Raw genomic sequence first — 23,609 nt, forward strand, 5'->3', positions numbered from 1 at the left:
CCAAGTTGTCCAGGCGGGTCTCAAACCCGTGGGCTCAGGCAATCCACTTACCTCAGCCTCCCAAAGCACGGGATTACAGGCTGAGCCACCGAGCCCAGCCTAACATGTTTCTTTAGGAGGGATCCTGCTGTGTTTTCCAACCCTGCACTTAGCAAGCAGAATCTCTGTCTGCATTTTTTTACCCTTGAATTCCACAAAGAGCAGAATACCCTACATGGAAGCTGTAATTCAGAGTACATCGGGTTGGCACCAGGCAGTTGAAGAGTTAAATGTAAATGCAATCATGCATTTGTAGAAATTAGTTCATAGGCGTTCATTTATAATTAACACTGCACTAATATTCTAAAGTACCTATTCTAAATTGCTCAAGAACTAATTAAATCTCAGAAAACCCCGGAGAGTAAAGTGTTATCAGCCACATTAATAAAAAGCCCAGAACAGTTGTGAGAACAGCAGACTGATAAGGGATTATATTCTGGGACTCTGCCACCAATGCGCTGCACCCTGCTAATACAGCAGTTTGAAACCCTTATTAGACCCACACTAATTCTGTCTAACCTGCTGAATATGCATCACCCTTCCCTCTCTCCTCTTCCCTCGGGCTTTCTCAATCTTCCTACCTCTCTAGCTATAGGGGAAGGACAGGCGGGCACCTGCCTCCAGCAGAGTGTTCCCACAAAGAGAAACTGCAGTGAAAATAAACCTGTGAAGGGCACGAGGCCCTTATCTTGCTGTCACCCCAGCCGCCCTATGTACTAACTGCAGGGAACTGCCCAGACCCCCTCAAAGGTGCCTGCATTCCTGCATGAGCCATCATTAGGCAAATGCCTATCCCATCTCCTTCCTCACCTCCTAGGCCAATGCCAAGTCTTCCCTTAAGATGAAGTTCATGGCCTTCTCCTCCAGGAAGCCTTCCAAAGGTGTCCCAGCAGACATGTGGTCTTGCCCCGCTCCCTCTGTGCGTAGTTCATCTCTCCATTGTGTTCTGCTACCTGAAGACCTCCCTGTTCTCCTCCCTAGGCACTCAGCTGCTCAAGGAGACTTGTCTTACTCAACTTGGAACCCCCAAGTCTGATTTGGTGCCCAATGATAGCACATGCTCGGAAAGCAGGACAAAAAGAAGAGGAAAATCTGCCTGCGGCCAGCCTCCTCCTGCCTCCTGAGCCACTAGTTCATGGGAAGATGAGCACACAACCCAGCAACTCCCACACACCAAGGCACGAACATAGCACAGGGAAAAGCCAAGGTCTGCTGGGAGGCAGAGGCCGAGCACAGGGAAGAGGATGCTGGGGCTGGAAAGGTGAAGTAAACCTGGGCCCTGAAGACCAGCAGGAATCACTGGCAGGGGAGAGGGCTCCAGCATGCCACGGAGAACAGACAGATGACGTGATGGGGCTCGCTTGGGCTCAGGGGGCTTCACACACTCCAGGATCACTGAAGGTCCAGTGTGGCTATTCAGAGGGGAGAGGGCAAAGGGACATCCCAAGCAAAAAGGGCAACATGTGCAAGAGACTGCAGGAGCACAAGATACCGGGGCCCTTCGGAAGCTCACTCCAGATCCATAGGTGGGCAGGAGGAGGGGTCAGAAGCCAGGGCGCAAGGCGGGCAGCAGCCAGCTCTGAAATGCCCTAGCATTTAAAATTTTTATTTTAAAGATGTGGGGTACAGTTCAGGGCTAGGTACACAAATGTTCATTATGCAGGTACCCTTGTTGATGAGGTGTGCCCCTCCCACTCCAGACAGTTTCCCTCCCCTGGCAGTTTCCCACTACGGCCAATCCCTTTCTTATAGTATTATGGTCATTGTTCAAGGTCTGCTTATGCGTGAGAACATATGGCACTCTGTTCTTTGTTTCTGGGATGGAACTTGGAGCATCTGAGCAGCGGGGGGCGTCACAGAGGGCCACCTTCAAAGGAATGAGCTCATCCTGCATTTCGGAAAGGTGTGTGACGTGAGGGGGAACAGCGGCTTCCAAAGTGAAAGGCACACCCAGGGGACGGCTGGAACAACACAGAAATCTGGGAAGAAAACAGGAGACTTCCTCTTGACCTTTCTTACCTCATCTTTTTGAAACTTAGATTTTAGGCATGTTTTATAAGGCCTATAATATGTGAACCAACAGCGTATGCATTTGAGCCAAAATGCCTGAGTCTACATCTCAGGTCCATCACTTGCCCAATTTCCTAATCCATGAAACAGAAATAAAAACAGTAATGACCTCATAGGGCTCTTATGACGAGGAAATCAAGTAATATCAATAAGACACTCAGAAGAGTGGCAGGCCCACAGGAAACCTCCACAGAGGCTTAGTAGGTCTTCAAAATGCAACTTTCAAATAAATAAATAAGTATTTACTGGGGATATGGCCCTCCCCCAAATATCTGCAAACCCTTGGTGTACACTGTGCATACTGGAGGGGTCAGGCACACCAGAGCTATCACAGAGTCCACAGAACAGATGATGGGGCCTGACCCGCAGGACAACAGCAGGAACAGGGAGAACTGGAGAGATACTCAGCAGGAAACGTCAGTGGACTGTGGTAGGTGACAAGATGTGACAGGTGAAGGGGACATTTCTGGTGAAAACGTGGATGGTAGGGTGAGTCACCAAGACAGAATACAGGAGGAACATCTCTAAGGAGCTAGATAAGTCCAGTATTGAACGCACTACACAGCTTTAGCTGCCTGGGAACACCCAAACTGAAATACGGGCAAGGAAGATATTTATAAGATGCCAGAACACAGCTGGCAGTAGAATCATGAAAATGAATAGGAACCACGGGGCCATCTCTAGTGACGGTCACCAAGCATCTCCAGCTCTGCCCCACCCTGGGACCATGGAAGGACTGTACTTCTTGGTCCCTTGAAGTTGGGGAGAAAGGGGCTGTGATTCCTTCTGGTCAATGAACTGCTCGGGGAAGAAATGGCAGATGTCACTTCTGAACCAAACTGGAACCACCCAGGGCTCTCCTCCCCTCTTGCAGCATGACCGGCCACATTCAGGGTGGTGGCTGCTCGCTCTGGCTAGGTCTCCGAGTGAGTGGAGCCCCTGAGGACCTGCAACGGACATGAAGGAAAGAAAGAAAGAAACAAGAAAGAAAGTGTGAGGATGTTACGCCACTGTCACCTGGGGGATCTCTGACGTCAGAGCATAATAGTCTTCCCTGACGGGGAGAATCAGGGACAGTTAGTTGTACAATAAGCAGAAGAGGAGAAGGTCACAAAGCAGACAGGACAGAAACAGTGGGGACATGAGCTGTGCCACGCCAGATGTCAACACTCTCAGCCAAGACCTAGCACGGCTGGAGACATCTGGATCCCCACTCACCTAATTGGTACAGAGGGAAAAAAAAAAACAAACAGGGTATATGGGCAGCAAAAAGAAACAAACATCACCATTATACATCTTTCCGCAGAGAAAAGTGTGATATATTCAGAGACTGACACTTTCACCTACAAATTTTCAAACATGACTCACTCAAAACCATTTTCAATCATACCAGGTATTTACCAAGTCAGCCGTTTTGCTAACACAAATATAGCAGAAGGCAGAGACTTGAAACGCGGTTGTAAAAATCTTCGTGAAGATTACAGGTGCATCTTAGGTAAGACCATAAACTAAACGCCTTGCCTTCAATAGAAAGAATTTAACAAGAATAGGAGGAAATATTCACAACTCTCCTTTCATAAAATGACCCCAGAAATAACAAATTTAGACAGGTTCAGAAGTCACTTTTATAAACTTGACATATTGATTTCTGTAGGCTGTAAAACATTTTTCAAAACGCCAGCTGTTCCACATAACAAGGCGGGGGAGGGACTCTTTTCCTGGTTTCTTTTACCATTCAAATGCAAAATAAAACAAATAAATGTGGAATACATATCAAAAGTGTTATTTTAATTTGCCATAGTTGAGGATAAGGTAAAAGCTTATTTCATTTTCTTCTAATTGTTTTAACAAGCTATAGAGCCAAGGTCAATTGCTTGAAATGTCACTAGACTGCTCTTGACAGAGCATGTATTAAAACAATTAACTGGAGAATATTCCAAATTGTAATATTGTGCTTGGCAAACTAGAGAACATGGTGCAATCACATGGACACCAGCCACAAGGCAGCTCGGCATAAGGTCATTTCTGCATATTTTAGAGGCTTCGACAGTGGCCAGAAAGGGAAAAACACCCTGAGCTTTTACCTTTCTATTTGGTATTTGTTAAATTAAAGTCCATTAAGGTCAATCAAATCAATGGAATACTAGACATTTTCTATACAGTTTATTACTGGAGGAAGCCAATAATCTTATTAGAAAGGACCCTGCCGTCTGTCATTGCTAAAGAGACTGCCTAATTATTACAGAGTAGAAAATAAACACCAGGAAACATACAGGGTGGCATTTCTATTTCTTATAAGGTTAGAGAAAAGTCTCACAGAGGTATACTGAAATGAAGAAAATCTCCAACCAGGAGGTTGAAATGAGACTCATTTTAAGACACAAACGTGGTCGAGTGAGCTGGCCACAGGGTCAGGGTGGGGAGACATGTGTCTTACCCCAACACATCCCAAATGATTCTGGGTTATCACGTGATTCTATCACCACTTCTGCACCTCAGTCACAAAATTAGAACTTGGGTCTAAAGTGGGGGTTCTTTAAGCCAATCCCCAAAGGCCACATACTGTGTGGCTCTATTTATACAGCATTCTTGAAATGACAAAATGACAGAGTTGGAGAACAGATCGGTGGTTGGTGGGTGGGGAGTGACTTCAACAGGGCAGCACAAGGCAGCCCCTGCGGCGACAAGGCAGTGGTGCCTCCTGACAGCGGTGCTGGCACACACAGTCCACACGTGTGAGTGACAGACAAGCAGCGAGCCACACACACTCTCCAGGCCTGTGAGATACTGTGCTACAGTTGTATGAGGTGTAACCACTGGGGAGAGACTGGGCGAGAGGCACACAGGACCCTCATGTGCTATCTTTGCAACTTCCCGCGAATCCATAATTATTTCAAAATACCAAGTTCTATTTTTTAAAGGGTTTTTGAGACTTTGAACGGCCAGGCCCTTATTTTCTCTCCAGATCCTACAACTTGAACTATTTTGTCTACTAAATTGTATTTACTAAGATAATTCCTTTGCCTATATTTATTAATCAAATGTATACACTTGACCTTGAACAACACAGGTCCGAACTGTAAGAGTCCACTTGTACTCAGATTTTCTTCTGCCTCTCCCTTCCCCCCGGGGACAGCACAGCAAGACCAACCCCTTCTCTTCCTCCTCCTCCTCAAACTACTCAATGTGAAGACGACAAGGATGAAGGCCTGTAGGATGACACACTTCCATCTGATGAAAAGCAAACAAATCTTCTCTCCCTTAGGATTTTCTTAATACACTTTATTTTCTCTAGCTAACTTTATTGTACGAATACGGCATATAATACATGTAACATACAAACTATGTGTTAGTCGATGGTTTGTGTTATCAGTAAGGCTTCCAGTGACAGTAGGCTGTTAGTAGTCGAGTTTGGGGATGTCAAAAGCTATGCCTGGATTTTAAACTGTACAGGGGTGTCAACTTCCCTATCCCCCACATTGTTCAAGGGTCAGCTGCGTAACTGTCTTACTTTGCCACTTTTACAAAATAGCATCTAGACGTATCAAAGGTTTAGATAAAAATGAAACCTGCCGGGCTCGGTGGCTCAACCTGTAATCCTGCGCTTTGGGAGGCTGAGGTGAGTGGACTGCCTGAGCCTGTGGGTTCGAGACCTGCCTGGACAATTTGGTGAGACCTCATCTCTACTATAAATTTAAAAAAAAAAAAAAAATCAGCCGGGCGTGGTAGCACGTGCCTGCAATTCCAGCTACTCGGAAGGCTGAGGCAGAAGGATTTCCAGAGCCCAGCAGGTTGAGGCTGCGGTGGCCGGGAGCGGCCACTGCACTCCAGTCTGGGCGACAGAGTGAGACTCCAACTCAAAAAAAAAAAAAAAAATGAAACCATACAAATAACAGAGAAATATATGGAAGCATATTTGTTCTAACTTTAGAGTATGGGGTAAATTTCCTAAGCTATGATTAAAAGGGCAAGAAATTTAAAAGAAACACGGGACAGTAGTGTCCATATAGAAGTTTTAAACCCAAGCAAAATGCAAAAGAAAAAGAAAACAATACTACAAAGAAAATTAAGAGACAAACAACAAACTACAGAAAATATGTTCTGCATACAAGATAATCCAAAGGTCTAATAAGTAAAGGGCATAAATGAGGAATACACCCAAACACAAATAAAACACAAATAGCTCATAACTATATACAAAAAGTCCACTAATGACCAGAGAGGTATAAATTACAACAATTAGAAAATCCTTCACATAAGAGATGAGCAAGCATAGAGACTGACAAGACTCAGGATAAAGAGGACAAAGGGAACATAAGGACACAGCCCATGATGGAAAAATAACTGATACATGCTTCCTTCAGGGTGGTTTGACAATATGTATTTGTGTCAAAACGTAAAATATGCCCTATTTACTCAGCAATTGCCATTACTGGGCATTTACTTAAAATAATAATGATAGCACAAGGGCAAAAATAATAATAATAATACAATAAAATGCATGCTCAAGGCCCTTCACTTGAGTAGCGTCTTTTGGATCACAGAAAAAAAGTGAAACAATTCTAAATGTCCATCAACTAGAGACCGACAAGGTAAAATTTATGGCCCGTGCATAATGCTGCACAGCCTTTAAAAATGACAACAATCCACGTTTACTGTTTGTTCTGGGTCAGGACTGGAGCAAAGCAGTAAAGCATAGACCTTGAGGCCAGCCCACCTGGTTCGCCACCACTTTACAGGCTGTGTCACAGAAGCAAACTGCTGAACCTGTCGGTGCCTCAGTTACCTCTTCTGTAAAACAGGAGTAATCACAGTGCCCACCCCTTATGTCACTATGAGAATTAAAAGAGCCGTTCACCGTAAAGCACTGAGAACAGCACCTGTAACATAAAAAACCTCCAGAATACAGCTTATGAAATAAAAATATATATTCGTGAAAAATTAATCTGCCACAATAGTGAGGGAGAAAAGATCACAGAATATTACATATGATCCCATTTCTGAAAAACGCCCGTGGGCAAACACAGTATGGAGGAGGGTCTCCTTTTCAGGCAGCGGAACAGTCATTATGCCAAAGCAGAGACATTTTGGACTATTTTTACTTTCTCCCTAATATTTTCTGTATCATTACAGGTATTAAAAAAAGCAAAGTGATACCACTCAATAAGCACTGTCAGACACTTTTGGAATTGAATTTGGTGTGCGCTTTCTGGGGAGAAATCTGGCAACATGTGATATACTTTCTGACCCAGCAGTCTGCTTCTAGGAAAGTATCCTACAAAAATAACAAGCCTATAAATACGTACACACACACTCACACACACACATTAATACAAGAATATTTATTAAAGCAATATTTATAACAGCAAAAAATGGACAAAAGCCTAAGCTGTCATCAGTCATACCCTGGTCGGTCCAAACAACGGAATACTATACGGCACTGACAAATGCTACCACAGAGCCACATGGAAAGATGGTTTTGGTGAGGGCCTTGAACCTCCCGCAGAGATTCTGCATTCCACTGAGAAAGAAGGCACAGAAGGATGGCGTTTTAGAGAGGTGGCCCCGAGGGCAGTGCAGACTGAGGAACACCCGTAGGCCCGACTGGACTTCTGAGCCTCCAGGGTCTGTGCTTTTGACTCTGAGCCTCAGAGTTAGATTCAAGCCTGTGGTCTGGAAGAAGAGGAAAGCAGAAATATTTGATGCTGCAAAAGAGCAAAATCACTGATTTCTAGCCACAACTGGGCAGCAAGTTCAGGAGTCTCTCAGAAGGAACCTGACAGGAAGGTACAAAAACAAACGAGATTCTCAGGAAGACAGCAGTGAATGATCAGAGAGAACCGGATTCTCAAAAGGACTCGAGCAAAGCAGAAACTACACACAGCAGAGCTGCCTTGATGGCCAGAGCTGGCCCCTCTGATCCAAATGTGACACCACTGCCTAACTACGCCAGAAAAAGACAGTGGGGGGCATGCATGGGAGGTGTATGTGTGTGTGTGTGTGTGTGTGTGTGTGTGTGTGTGTGTGTGTGTGTGTGAGAGAGAGAGAGAGGAGAGAGAGAGAGAGAGAGAGAGAGACAGAGAGACAGAGAGACAGAGAGACAGAGAGAGATAGAGAGAACATGAGCACAGGAAGAAGAGCAATGGCAGGGGGACAGACTCTGAAACCCAAATCCAGTGATTAACAAATCCACTGAAATCAGAGCTTCGGGTTCAGGGGAGGTACATCCAAATCCTTCTTCCCCCAACCATCTCATTTCTAAAATTATCTTTATTTGCCGAAAGGACTTTAGGATCTGAAGCACGACGATGATCCCTCTGACATCACAGCAGCCTTTGCTTCTACCTCTCACATGGCGATTACTCACACTCCATCTTGGGACAGTTGCCACTTCACTGCCTCCTTTGAGTCCTCGTGTGTTATTCTGTGCAGTCTCAAAAGGTTTCACAGAATCACCTTGTGGGTTCTTAAAGGGAAGGAATACACTGTCTGGTATTTTCTATAACTTGCCCAGACATTGACAGTGATCTTTGGCCACCTACCTGGATGTTTCAGAAATATCAGTTGGCGAGTTACTCTACAATTCACCCAACCTGTGGCAAGTTCATTGTAAGGAGGATTTACAGCAAAGAACTTAAGGCTAGGGGTTCAGAGTAGGACAGCCTGGGTTCAAAGGCCAGGTCTCCTTACTAACTAAAGAACCCTGAATAACTTACTTAGTTGCGCACAGTCTAAATGCCCTTATCTGTGAAACAGAAAGAAGTATTGTATCCATATGGTTACAAACAGCTAACAATAATGGCTAACATTTACCAGGTGCTTTTGATAGGGCAGTTGCTGTTCTAAGCACTTTGCAGGTGCCATCTCATTTAATTCTCAAAGCAATTGTTTGAGAGAGTACAGCAAGTCTCCTACATATGAACCTTCGAGTTATGAACTTGAACGATGCACACTTGCACTTTTTAATGTATTATTTCTCTCCACCAGGTGTCAGTATAGCTTGCTAAATACATATAGTACTATATAGTTGATTGTGTTAGTTGGGTACCTAGGCTAACCATGCTGGACTTAAAACAGACAGAGTGAGATTCCAACTCAAAAAAAAAAAAAAAACAAATTGGACTTACAAATGTGCTCTTGGAATGTATGCTGGGGACTTCCTGTACTGCTTCTATTCCCACTTTACAGTTGAGGAATCTGAGGCAGAAGGAAGTTAGTGAGTGCTTAAGCTGGGATTCAGACAGCCATATTCCAGAGCCAAGGTCCTCAGCCAGAACCAGCTCCCATGCTCAGCACAGTACAAAACAGAAAGTACTTCTTCAACATGGAGTACATTTTGAAGACTTCAAAAATGGTGCAAAGACCAAACCATAACAGAACCCACAGCAGAGGCCCGTACTCCTCCAGTGCAGCCCTGCTATTTCATTCCTCCTAGGATGGTCAACCACAGACATGCTAGCCCTCGGTGGCTTCCCTCTCTGCTCACATTCACCCCACTCCGTTAGAGGTTGCATCAGAGCTGAAGCCTGACCAAGAACTTATCCAGAGGATGTACTCAATATTCTTGATTTTCTTTCAGAATGCCCACCAAAATCTCATCCAGAGCCACTGCTGGCCAACCACGGTGCCTCACAGGGGACTTGAGCATCCTCATCTCTGTACTTCTGCTCGCATGGCCCCATACCCACTAAGATGTCCCTACCTCCTTTAATCCAAACCACCCAAACTGTGACACCGGGCTCACTACTGACTTCACATCAGAACGCTTTCTCCTCCTGACAATGTATTATTCTTTATCACTTTGCATTTTAAAACCCTATCTCAGCGGGGCTTGGTGGTTCAGCCTGTAATCCCAGCACTTTGGGAGGCTGAGGTGAGTGGACTGCCTGAGCCCATGGGATCGAGACCAACCCGGGCAACTTGGCGAGACCTCGTCTCTACAATATATCAAAAATTAGCCAGGCGTGGTAGTGCGTGCCTGTAGTTCTGGTTACTTGGAAGGCTGAGGCGGAAGGATCTCTGGAGCCCAGCTGGTCGACACTGGGATGGCCATGAGTGTGCCACCGCACTCCAGCCTGGGCAATGGAGTGAGACTCCAACTCAAAAAATAAAATAAAATAAAACCTTATCTCTCCCAGAGCATAAGCTCAACAAGGGCAGAGACTGTGTCTTACTATCCCTGCAACCCCCGAAGTATTTAATATAAGTACCCTTGACCTGCATGTTATGGGTGTTAACCACCAGATGACACATTCATTTCAAAGATAACTTACAGTAATGGCCAGTTGTCATTAGGAAAGTAAACAATTTTCCAGATGGACGAGACCGTTGGATATAAACATGTGCTACCTGCAAGTAACAACCAAACCAGCAAAAAAACCGATGCTACTAGCTACATCTCTTTGCAAGAAATGGACACGTCCAGCCCTTTGGCCGCATTTACCTGCTTCTCCTTCCTCCTCGCCCAAATTCAGCACGATGATGCAGATGTGCTTCCGCAGTTGACGCGTGTTGGAGAACTTCCGACAGCACTTGCTGCACTCCAGACTGCTCGGAGCCAGGCTGCTCCCCTCCTCAGAAGCCAGTAGACTGTCCTCAGCTGGGCCCACGGTATTTTCCGCCAGCTCTTCTTCAGCACTGGGCTTCTTTGTGGACCCCTTAGGCCTGCCTCTCTTCCTCTTCATGACCAAAAACTCTACAAACAAAACAAGAAGGAACGACGAAGTCATAGGTGACAACAGTGCAGGGCGGGCACTCAGATTCCAAGTGTAAGGATGTGTTCAGGTTTCACGTTTTATTACAAAGTGTGAAGCGATCCCAGAGATTAACAGCTGCAAACAATTATCTTTAGTGCTAATATCATTGCGTCTGTATACGCATGGGTAATCGAATTTGTAATATTCTAATTCAAGACTATCAGTTGATCAGAACCTTTGTGCACCGCATCCTCCTTCTGCAGAGCTGGAAGCGTTTTACGTTGTGGTCACTGGTCCCCAGTTCACAAATCCTGCCCCTTGTTAACCCCCATTTCCAGTGAAATCCAGTTCTCAGAAAATGCTTAGGGACTTCTTTGCAAAGGGCTCTCAAAGGCTGCTGAGTTTGTCATGATCTTAATGAGTTACACAGCTATTCAGCTGATTTCAAGGAGTCATAATTATTAGAGTCAAATTGTCCTGGTGAGAAAGAGAAAAATTAACTACAATCTAAAGTCACAAATTATAGGACCAAAGACAATAACAATATTTTTCAAGTTTCCTAGCGACCTGGTGATTTTAAATGACATGATCAGAGCTGCTTTAGACCAAGTTCCAAACCATTTTACAACGTGTATTTCTTCCTAATCAGTGTTAGTTTTCAAGGCACATCTCAAGAATGAAGGTGGGAAATGAACAGGCTGAGCAAGCTCAGGGAGTAGAGCATTGAGGACAGTTGTGTGGGGGCATGGTCTTTAGATGACACGACATGAGTGGCGCCCCTGGAACATGCCAAGCAGGGAGCCACCAGCAGCCAGGCTGACACCGCCAAGGCTAGAGTTGTCAGTCATGGCACCTGAGCATCCTCCAGGAACCTGAAAATCGGGGGGAGGGGAGGAGTCCTAGGTTCCAGCGCCACCTTGGGTTCATGCTTACCTGTCAAGTCTTTCAGGTCCCTGCCTGCTCTCTCTCAAGCTGTGGCTCTGTGCAACAAGACACCAGCCACTTCATCCACTGCTTACCACCATGAGGATCCGTGAAGTCTGTCACTCGTGCTCATATATCAGAAAGGGAGGACACAGGGGCAGAGGGAAGCAGAGACTGGATAGTTCTGGGGCAGGGTCTGCAAGGACAGAGCAGCCTACAATGGGGCCTCAGGACAAAGGAGCCTGCCTTGGTGCGAGGTCCCCAAGACCTCAGGGGGACCGGGCACTAGAATAGAACAGGCGATTTCCTAGAAAAGGGGAGCACTTGCTGAAGCAGAGCTGCTGAGTTGCAACGCCAAGAGTGACTCGGCCAGCGTTGGCTGAGCAATCCAAACCAGGCAGTCAGCACGATTGCAACCTTCACTCTATCTCCCTGGGTGTGTTGGGGCAGGGAGAGCACCAGTCAGGAAAAGGTACTTAAGGACAGGAGGGCAAACCAACAGAGAGACCAGATAAAACAAATAACGGGCATACCATGGAATTCACCCAGGAGAGCAAAGGGGTGTTTACAGGAGAACCAACCCCTGTGTACGGAAAATGGGAGGGGAAGGAATAGAAGACACAGAGTCTGGGTAAGCCACCTACTCAAAGTCATAAACACTTTGCTTCTTACAATTCTTTGCAAGAACGTGTGCCTGTACAACCTACTGAAGCAGCAATTAATATCAGAGAAGCTGAATTAGCAGAGAGACTATAAAACACCCACCTTGTGTCACGTCAGCTGAGTCGCAGGAACATGGTGCACAACGGTTTATTAAAAGTCTAACCCTCAGCAACAGACTCTGACATCCTACAGGTACAAACCACTCCCCGGAAATACTCTATGAGGATGCAGTGAAGAATTGACTTTACCCAAAGAGGGGTCTGGCCTTCAGCCTTGGCTACTGGGAGGTGATCTCCAGGCCCCTGGATGTCCTTCTTGATAGGAGGAGCACCTTTGCTTGTCTGGGGACTTTGACCACCAGACAAACAATGCAATTTATCATGGGGATTTTGGAACATGGCGCATCCATTCCAACCCCTGGAGGAACAAGAGAATAAAGTAAGAGTCTCAACCTCCAGGAAGGAGTCAGCTATGTGGGCAGCATGTCATTGAGCCACATTGAAAACTTGGAATACCAAGGCTCGTGTGAGCTTCCCTGATTAGAAATACTCTTTGAGTATTGTCAGTCACTGTAGCTGGGAGGAGGTAACAGTCGGGGACTCTGCAGAGACCAAAAGCTCCAGGTCTGGGGCCTTCCCAGCCTGGGACTTTGCCTATGCATCTCTCCCTTTGGCTGGTTTTGATTTGTATCCTTTTGGTATAATAAAATTACAGTCATAATTATAGTGCTCTCCTGAGTTCTGTGAGTTGTTCTAGCACATTACCAAACCTGAGGGAGGCCATGGGGACCTCCAAATTTGTAGCTAGCTGGTGAGAAGTGAGGGTGGCTCAGGGGACCCCACAAATTTGTATCTCATGTCAGGAGTCTTGGGTCAGTTTGGCAGTCCTGTGGAGAATATGCCCTTAACCTTGAGGCTGGCAAACTCAGTGCTGCGGGGTACACAGTGTTTTCTCCACACTGACTTGCCAGAGCACACAGATTGCAGCTGTGGTGCCCATTATGCAAGAACCACTGTGCCCACATGAGCCTCGATGCCTACAGTGTGCAAGCCTTGATGACTACAGTGCATGAGCCATGGTGCCTACTGTGTGCAAGCCACGGTGCCTACAGTGCACAAGCCTTAATGCCTACGGTGTGCGAACCTCAGTGCCTAGTGTGTGCAAGCCACAGTGCGTCATATGCAGGGGACAACACAGTGTGCCACACAGCAGAGTCATCTCCGAGTCTCTCTTCCCCCAGACTGAGACTCCGCAAAGGTAGACTCCTTGTCCTGATTATTCTTTATACCCCTTCGACACCTAACCCGGTGCCCTACACAGCAGACACCCAATAAATCTGGGTGAATTAAACTGATGAGCAGTGCACCATCCCATGGCAAGGAAGAAACAAACTCAGCTTTGAAAGTTTTGGAAAGTCTCAAACACGATGGTGACAAAACTAATCTTCCAACTTGCTGCATTCATAATTCAGATCCTCAAGACCAATTAGTTAGCTAAAAATGAAATATTCATAAATGAACTTGGAATAATTTAAGCACTGGAAATGAGTTGCTGCTGTCAACTACTCGCATTTTATGGAAGAGCTGAGAATCTTGGAACCAGGCAAGGAAAATCGTGTAACCTCTAAATCAAAACATTTCAGTGGAGTTAGTTTTAATTCCTCTTCCTCCCTCCGAATTCCTTTATTCAATCTGTCACTGAACTCTGTAGGTTTCATCCTAAAGATGTCTGTCCAGTAAATCTCTTCTCCATTCTCATGACAACTTTGCCAGCCAGACGCCTGCACACGGTCTCTAGACGCCTGCCTCTTGCCTTCTCTGTCTCTGTCCCTCACCTCACTGTCATTCCTTCACTCTGAACCTTCCACTCTTGACTTTGCTCCACAGCTCTAAGACTTGGGTTTCTAGGTCCTTTAGCATGTGGTCCAACCCTATAAACACACGCATGTGCACACACACACACACACACACACACACACACACACACAGAGCCTCCACCTCCTCCTCTCTCTCCCTTGATTACTCAATGCAATTTTCCAGACCTCCCTAAATATGCAGATAATCTCTGTCTTTAACTTACCTATACTATTCCTCCCTGCCCCTGCCACCTATGACCATTTTCTTCACTCCCAGTCAGACCCAAACCTCAAGTCAAATGCTAATGTTTCAGGTCCAGTTCAGACCTCAGTGCCTCCTCCGTGAGGCGTCCCCAGATATTAAAGCAGAACGCCGTCTCGGCTTGACTCGCATTACAGTGTGAGTCACACATGTGGGGTGTGCGCAGGCCCATACTGCCTCCTGGTTATTTCTCTTTTTCCCACCTTTCATAATAAACCCTGAGACCCGAGCTGGCCTTTTGATTCCTAGGTCCCATGGGGTCCTGACCACAGCTGGGTATGGAGTAGACAATAAATAAGGACACTCTGATCAGCTGCTTGATGATAGAAAAGAAACATTTGAAAGAGAAGCCATTTCTTGTGTCCCAAATTTCCAACAAGAAGAAAGCACTGAGCTATAGTGCATCTTAACTCTGTCCTAAATCCATAGTTTGGGAACAATTTTTTCTTAGTCAGAAAATCATCGTCCTTGCAGATCCAAGGCCAAAAACTGGCAAGGGACAGGAAGAATCAGCCCAAGGTTTTTAAATTCAATCAAAACACAACATGAGCGTTATGAAAAACACGGCCCAACATTATCAAAAATTTAATAATGTAAGCCCTTTATTTGTGCATCACTCAAGTTTGCAAGGCACTTTCCTAGCTATTAACTCATTTTATCCTTATAAAAACCTTAGGAGATGGATGGAGCAAACATAATTTCCTCAACAGGAAAAGAAACAAGAGACCCAAAGGTTCAAGTGACTTGGCACATTTTCCAGAACTAGCTGCTGAGTGCGCAGAACTGGGATTTGGGTTTCCTTGTTTCCCATCAAAAATCTTTTCTGCAGAATCATATACCCTTGAGGCATGGGTAATGAAGGTCAGTTCTAGACATTTTAACAGAGCCAGTAAGTGCTGCACAGAGAACACTGGCTTGGAGCTAGGCAGATGTGGGCTCAAATCCCCCCTGAGCCTCAGTTTCCAATGTGAAAAATAAACATCATACTTATCCTATTTTATAGACACTATTGATAAAAAGCAACCCACTTCTTTGTTGAGCACAGTACTCACAAGGTAATTTGCAAATGGCAACTGTTTAATATTATGGCCATAGTCATTAAGATTCTGACTTAGAATATCTCTGCTAAGAAACTATTATCTTTCCAGCCAGTCCACAGTTAGACAATGTGATTCTTTAATGCGCATGCTTCTTGCTCATTCTAGCTTAATATGCGCTTTTTCCTTGATTTCTTCATTTTAAAATAGCTCACACACCAGGAAATCCAATATAGAATTAGGGGCACACAAATTTTATTACACCTCAAACCCTGAATACAGTCAGCCTCCCAGCACTCACATAGGGCAGTTCAATTTCCAGTCACACCAACTCAAGAATTTCGGAAAATCCTGAAAGACTAACATTTTAGGGCCCTGACAGTCAATCTCCCTGACATTTATTTCCAAAACCCAGGAAGCAATAGGGGAGACAATGAATTATTTATCAGAAATGAGGTCACACAAGTCTTTTAGGTTTATGAGGTACGCAATATCCCCTTTGCAAGGACACACTGTATTCTGTTCAACAATGCCAGGCACTGAGAGGCTGACAGCATCCCAAGCCTGCTCCTTGTGGTCTTATCTGCTGTGCCGTGGAAATGCCACATAAATGACAGCAATGCTAAGCACTTCACATGCATTTTCTCATTGAGTTCCCAGTGGAGACATTAGTATGGAACCCATTTCAAAGTTGAGGTCACTGAGGCTTAAAAAGATTAATTAATTTGCCCCAGGATCACAGAACTCCGTGGCAGAGCCAGGATTTGAACCCTGACCTGTTTGCTGTGAAGTCGTGAACTCCATGCTCATGTCATAGTAAGGCTGCTGGACAGTTCAATTAATATCGGAGCACAGAAATAACACACTTTGACCTCTATACTAAGTTCTGCAGGAAAATAACAATGGTCTCACACAGCTGCAAACCTCACTGTGACCCTACTCCCTGGGTTGGAGAGCATGTGGATAAAAGGAAGCAGGAGGGTATAGTGTGCAGTGGCACTCACTGTGAACCAAGACATCTCTAGGGACATGCACTGGCCTCGGAACCTATGAAAAAGTATCTTATCTCCCTTTGACAGGTGACAAAAGCCACAGCCTGGAGGGGCCTCATCTAAGCCCCTGGTGGGACCTTGAGGTTGTGATGCAGGATGTGTCCTATGTGAGGGGGTGACTGAGGGCTCATCGTGGCCATATTCCACTAGCCGAGTCGTGCGTTTGGGCCCTGGCCACATCAACTCCGAGCATATTTTGTTTGTTCACCCAGAAAGAGCTCCTGTGACTAACTTATCCCCCCGGAATGAGGGCACCCTTTTGTAATCCACATAAAAGCATACTGAGTGCCAACCAAGGCCCCGGTAATCATGTGAAAGCTCTGGGATTGGAGCCTAAATCCATCTGATTCCAAGGTGTGTGCCCTTTCCACTGCACCGTGCTGCCAGTCAACGAAGGTAGATGAGAGGGCTCAACATTCCTCCATGTACTCAGAATGGCTTATTCCTGGTAAATGTCCAGAAGTGACAATATGCAGATTTAAACATAGATGTCAGCCTCCCCTGGGAACACTCCTTTTACCCTGGGAACCCTCCTTTTAGTAGCCTGGACTTAACCCTAGAAAAGCATTCACCGTGCTGCACTGAGATTGCCTCTCTGCCTACTGCCCTCACCAGCCAGAGTGCCAGAGCTGACAGGAACCATGCCTGGGACCCCTTGAGGCCCCAGTACTGAGCACACCACCCCAGCACAGAGCAGGGACACAAAACAGTTAATGAATAAAGAAATGGAAAGAGGGAAGGGGGAGGAAAGGAACCAACAGAAAAGAAAAGGAATGAGTTTCTACTGAGGGTCTAAAATGAGGAAGAAGACGGGAGAGCCAGAATAAGACTCTCAGGGGACCCATGTAAATTCTTCCTCAAGCAAGTCCAACTGTCCCAGTCTCCATCAAGACAATGACCATGTGGGTGTGCGTGCACACACACACGCTCGCAAACCTGGCCAAATACGCAGTCACACACACTCAGATACAACCACACACACATATTCTCTTACACACGCACACACACACACATTCTCTTACACACACACGCGCGCGCACGCGCGCACACACGGGAGAATAAGGTTGGTCCATTAGGTAATTTCTTCTTGGATGACAGCCAGAGGTCTGATTAGGAAGAGAGAAGGGAAATGAAGGGTCCTTCTGCAGACCACTTCCTACATGAGCAAAAAAGATTAAAAGGCTATAAAATAAACCAGAGGATTTAGGAGCCTTCATGTTATAAAGGGAGACCAAAATAATAAATCAATTACTACTCAGCTAACGGTTTAATTAAACCATTTCAAGTATCTCTCAACTTAAAATGAATTGTGAAGGTTAAACCTGAATGAAAATCATTAGAGAGAAACTAAGCCTCTACGAGCCTCAAATTTTATGAACTTTCACAAAGAAAAAAAGAAAGGCTTGGAGTTCTTAATGAAAGAAATTTAGGAAATTTTCTCTTATGAAGAGGCTGAGTTTAATTTTTAATTTTAACTTTTTAAAATTAAACTGCACAGGCAGCTAATCTTCTAGTATACATAAAAACAACAAAAAGAACATGTTTTCAAAAAGATGTAAAGCCAAAAGTAAATTATTTAATAAAGAAAAGTAATTTATAAAAGCAGCTCAATGGTAAGAATTTTATTATACCTGGACTATAAGAACATGCAAATGCCATCAGACCAGCTGAGCTAAATCGTACTCTCTCGCTTACTAAAAATAGGTAACCTCGCATTTGCTATTTTAATTCCTCTGAATCTCTAAGCCACATATTCCTCAATTATAAAACCCAGGCATCAGCCAGGAAGTAGAAGATCTGAACTACCCTATAAACCAACCAGACCTTACACACATATATATGGAACATGCCACCCAACAACAGCAGAATATAAATTCCTCTCAAGTGCATGAAACATTCTACAGGACAAACCACATGTTAGGCCATAAATAAAGTCTCAATAAATTTAAAAAAAACGAAATCATACAAAGTATGTTGAAGTTAGAAATAAATTGGAAGAAATTTGAGTAATCAAAAAAAAGTATGAAAATGAACAGATACTTCTAAATAACCTGTGAGTAGAAGAGGAAATCATAAGAAAAGTCAGAAATGCTTTGAGACGAACACAACAAAGACACAACATACTGATATTTCTGTGATGCAGCAAAAGGAGTTCCAAGTAGAAAAGTTATAGCCATAAATGCCTACATTAGGAAAAAAACCTCAAATCACCAACATAATTTTACAATTCAAGGAACCAGAAAAAGAAGAATAAACTAAGACCAGAGAGCAGGTGGAAAGCAATAATAAAGAACAGAGTAGAAATAAAAGAAAAAGAAACAATGAAAAAGTTCAAAACTAAGAATTGTTTTTTTGAAAAACATGAACACAATTGAGCAACCCTTATCTAGACTAACCAAAAGGGGGGGCACAAATAAATTAAAATTATAAATAATAGTGAGGATATTACAATTTGTACCACAGGAATACAAAGTAACATAAAACACTACTATGAACAAGTATATGTCAACCAACTGGATAATGGGTAAATTCCTAGAGTCATATAATCTACCAAGACTTAATCATAAAGAAATAGAAAATCTGACCAATGGCAAATAAGGAAATCAAATTAGTAATCATCTCTCCCAACAAAGAAAAGCCCAGGACCAGATGACTTCACCATTAAATTTTACCAAACATTTAAAAAAGAATCAATGCCAATTATACTCAAACTCTTCAAAAACAATTGAAAAGGAAGGAACACTTCCAAACTCATTTTATGAGACCAACACCAGACAAGAATACTATAAGAAAAGAAAATTACAGGTCAGTATTACTGATAAAGATAGATGAAAAATACTCAACAAAACACTAGCAAATCAAATTCAACAGTACATTTTTTAAAATTATGCACCATGGTAAAGTGGAATTTACCCCTAAAATATAAGACTGGTTCAAAATCTGCAAATCAATAAACGTGATACATTACATTAAGAGAATAAAGAATAAAAATCATATGATCATCCTAATAGGTTCAGGAAAAAAGTGTGACAAAATTCAACAACCTCTCATGATTTAAAAAAAAAAACTCTCAACAAATTAGGTATAGAAGGAATGTACCTCAACATAATAAAAACCGTATATGACAAACCCACAGTAAACATCATACTCAATCGTGAAAAGCTGAAAGCTTTTCCTCTAAGATCAGGAACAAGACAAAGGTGCCTGTTCTCACCACTTCTATCCATCATGGCACTAGAAGTCCTAGCCAGAGCAATGAGGCAAAAATAAATAAGTAAACAAGTAAGTTAAAAGCATGCCAAAAAAAAATTATCCAGCCGGGCTCGGTGGCTCAGCCTGTCATCCCGTGCCTCTGGGAGGCTGAGGTGAATGGATTGCCTGAGTCCGCGGGTTCGAGACCCGCCTGGGCAGCGAGACCTCATCTCTACAATAAATAAAAAAAAATCAGCCGGGCATGGGAGCGCATGCCTGTGATTCCGGCTACTCGGAAGACTGAGGTGGAAGGTTCGCCGGAGCCCAGCAGGCGAGGCTGCAGTGGCCGGGAGCGGCCACTGCACTCCAGTCTGGGCAACCGAGTGAGACAGCAACTCAGAAGAAAAAAAAAAAAAAATTACCTGTGTTTTCCAGTGACATAATCTTATATATGGAAAACCCTAAAGATTCCACCCCAAAACTGTTAGAACTAATAAACAAATTCAATAAAGTTACAGGATACAAAAATCAACATACAAAGATAAGTTATGTTTCTATACAATCTGAAAAAATAATCCCACTTACAATACCATCAAAGATTATAATACTTGGAAATAAATTTAACTAAGGTTAAAGATCTATACCCTGAAAACTGTAAGACATCAATGGAAGAAATTGAAGATAACACAAATAAATGAAAAGATAGCCCATGTTCATAAATTAGAATAAATATTGTTAAAATATCCACACTACTAAAAGCAATCAATAGATTCAATGCATTCTGGGGATCTAATGCACAGCATGGTGAGTACAGTTAACAATACTCTATTGTATACTTAAAACTTGCTAAGAGAAATCTTAAATATTCTCCTTATACACAAAAAGGTAGCTATATGAGGTGACAGATATGTTAACTAAATTGATTAAGGTATCATTTCACAATATATGTATATCAAATCATCACTGTAAATTTATACAATTTTATTTGTCAATTATACCTCAATAAAGCTGGAAAAATGAGAGAGAAAGAAAGAAAGAAAACAGAAAGAAAGATCTGAAAGAGAAAAGAATCTCAAATCAATAGCCTACCCCCTACCCTTTCAACTTAAGAAACAAGGAACTCAGAAGCAAACTAAACCTGACACAAGCAGAATAAGAAAAACAGTAATGCCTACAGTGGTAAGGGATAAAATAAAATATGGAACAAGAAAAAAGAAAAATCAACAAAATCAAACCTTTTAAAAGATCAACAAAATTGGCAACAATTAGTTAAACCCACCAAGAAAAATATAGATAAGACTCAAATTGCTAAATCAAGAATGAAAAGAGGAGCATTACTATTAATCTTAAAAAAATCAGATTACAGGAGAATGTTATGAACAACTGTATGCCAAAAAATTAGATAATCTAGATGAAATAGAAAATTTCTTAGAAAGACAAACTACCAAACCTAATTCAAAAATAGAAAATCACCTATAACAAGAGATTGAATCAGTAGTTTAAAACTTCTCACTAAAAAAATAAAAGCCCCAGGACTAAATAGCTTTACTGGTGAATTCTATCAAATGTTTAAAGAAGAATGAATACCTTACTTCAAAGGTCTCCCAAAAATAGAAGAGGAAGGAACACTTCCCAAGTCATACTGTGAGACCACTATTACCCTAAAATCAAAACTAGACAAAGACATCAGAGAAAAGACCTTAAACTAATGTTTCTTATAAATATAAATGCAAATATATTCAACAAAATACTAGAACACTGAATCCAGCAGCATAGTAAAGAGATTATGCAACATGACTAAATGGGACCTGTCCCAAAAATTAAAGGGTGACTACATCCTGATATATAAAAGGAAAATAACCACATGGTCATCTCAACAGATGTAGACAAAGCATTTGACAAAATCCAACAGACTTTTATGATTTAAAAAAAAAAAAAAAAAGAACTCAACAAGTTAACAATAGAAGAAACTTCCCTAATGAAGAGCATCAATCAAAAACAAGATAAAACAAAAAACTCACAGGTAACATCATACTTAAAGGTGAAAGACTGGATGTTTTCTCTATAAGATCAGGAACAAAACAAGAATGTCTATTCTTATCACTTCTATTCAACATCATACTGGAGATTCCAGTCAGGGCAATTAGGCAAGAAAAAGAAATACAAGGAATCTATACCAGAAAGAAAAAAAGTAAAATTATCTGTAGTCACAGACAACAAGATTATACTGAGGGTGCCACAAAAATGTGTATAAATTTTAAGAAAGGAAAAAACTGTATTAAAATGGTAATGCTCAATATATACCAATAACAAAAGATGAATACAAGTCACGTTTGACTTCTGCAATTACAAGAGGTGCTCAAAGTGGTTGCCATCAGCATCTACTTAGGTGACGAAGAATAGTACTGTAGGGCTTGTTGCTGTGTAAGGCCTCCCAGATGTTCCACACACAGGACCATGTGTCTCTTATCATGCATGTGAGCATGCATTCGTTAGGTGTGTTGGAGGTTCTATCGCATACTCACACCTCAATTGTTCTTGTACTTCCACAATGTTCTAGAATTTCAAAAACCTCTTCCAAATGGTCTTGCACTCCCTGAACAACAAACATGCTTCTACCATTTTCTTTGACTGTCCTGCCTGTCACAGGGTGACGCTAGCTTTCATTTCATTAAGGCCATCTTTTAAGTAAACGTCATATTACACAATGCTATCATAATTCAATTCAACTTTGAAAAGTAATACATAGACAATATCTCTTAAAATGTGTATGTATTTTTTTGGCACCCCAGTATATACAGCCTCCTAAGGAGTCCACTAAAAAACTGCTGGATTTAATACACAAGTTCAGCAAAGTTTCAGGATAAAAGATCAACAATCAAATAACAGTTATATTTATAAATTACCAATCGGCAATCTGAAAATGAAAATAATAAAAGGGATCCATTTACAGTGGTATAAAAAAGAATAAAACACTTAGGAATTAAAGGAACCAAGTAGGTATAAGACTTATACACCGAAAAATACAACACACTGTTGAAATTAAAGGAGACTTAAATAAATGGAAAGAAATCTCACATCCTTGGATTGGAAGGGTTTAATAGTGTTAAGATGGCAATATTCCCCAAACTAAGCCAATGCAATCTTTATCAAAATTCCAACTCCCTTTTTTGAAGAAACAAACACGCTAATCCTAAAAGTCATGTGAAATTGCAAACAACACTGAAAAGACAAAATAATCTTGATAAAGAAGACAATTGAAAGACTCTAACTTCCCCATTTCAAAACTTACTACAAAGCCACAGTCATCTAAACAGTATAGTAGTGGCATGAGCAGAGATATATTGATCAATAAAATAAAGCTGAAAGTCTAAAATTAAACTCACACATCTAAACTCAATTGATTTTTGACAAGGGTGCCAAGCCACTCAATGGGGAAAGAACAGTATTGTTAACAAATGGTGCCAGGACACCAAGATGACCACAAGCAAAAGAACAAATCTGGAATCCTACCTCAAACCATACACAAAAATTAGCTCAAAATGGATCAAAGACTTAAATATTCAACGTCATTAGTCATCAGGCAAATGTAAATCAAAACTATAATGAGATACCCACTACCATGCTACAAACCAAAATGTGAAAATTAACAAGTGTTAGCAAGGATGTGAAAAAATTGCATCCCTCATATATTAATGATAGAATTGCAAAATAATGCATCTACTACTGAAAACACTTGGGCAGTCCTCAAAAATTTAAATAAGAATTACCATATGACCTAGTAATTCCACTCCTAAGTCTATACCCAAGATAAATGGA

General features: G+C 42.6%; 1 protein-coding gene across 2 annotated transcripts in view; it reads right to left on the bottom strand.

Moving 5' to 3' along the window:
- Nucleotides 1-23,609, bottom strand: part of ZFAT (zinc finger and AT-hook domain containing) — a 224,148-nt gene that overhangs the window by 151,305 nt on the left and 49,234 nt on the right. For both annotated transcript variants that reach the window (XM_008069520.1, XM_008069521.2), the window contains exon 3: nucleotides 10,553-10,804. In XM_008069520.1, coding sequence (XP_008067711.1) covers nucleotides 10,553-10,804 — 252 coding nt within the window. The remainder of the gene's footprint in view (nucleotides 1-10,552; nucleotides 10,805-23,609) is intronic.

Source organism: Carlito syrichta, unplaced genomic scaffold (genome assembly GCF_000164805.1).
Source record: "Carlito syrichta isolate Samal-C Ts95f unplaced genomic scaffold, Tarsius_syrichta-2.0.1 Scaffold312078, whole genome shotgun sequence".
In the NCBI taxonomy this organism is placed as follows: domain Eukaryota; kingdom Metazoa; phylum Chordata; class Mammalia; order Primates; family Tarsiidae; genus Carlito; species Carlito syrichta.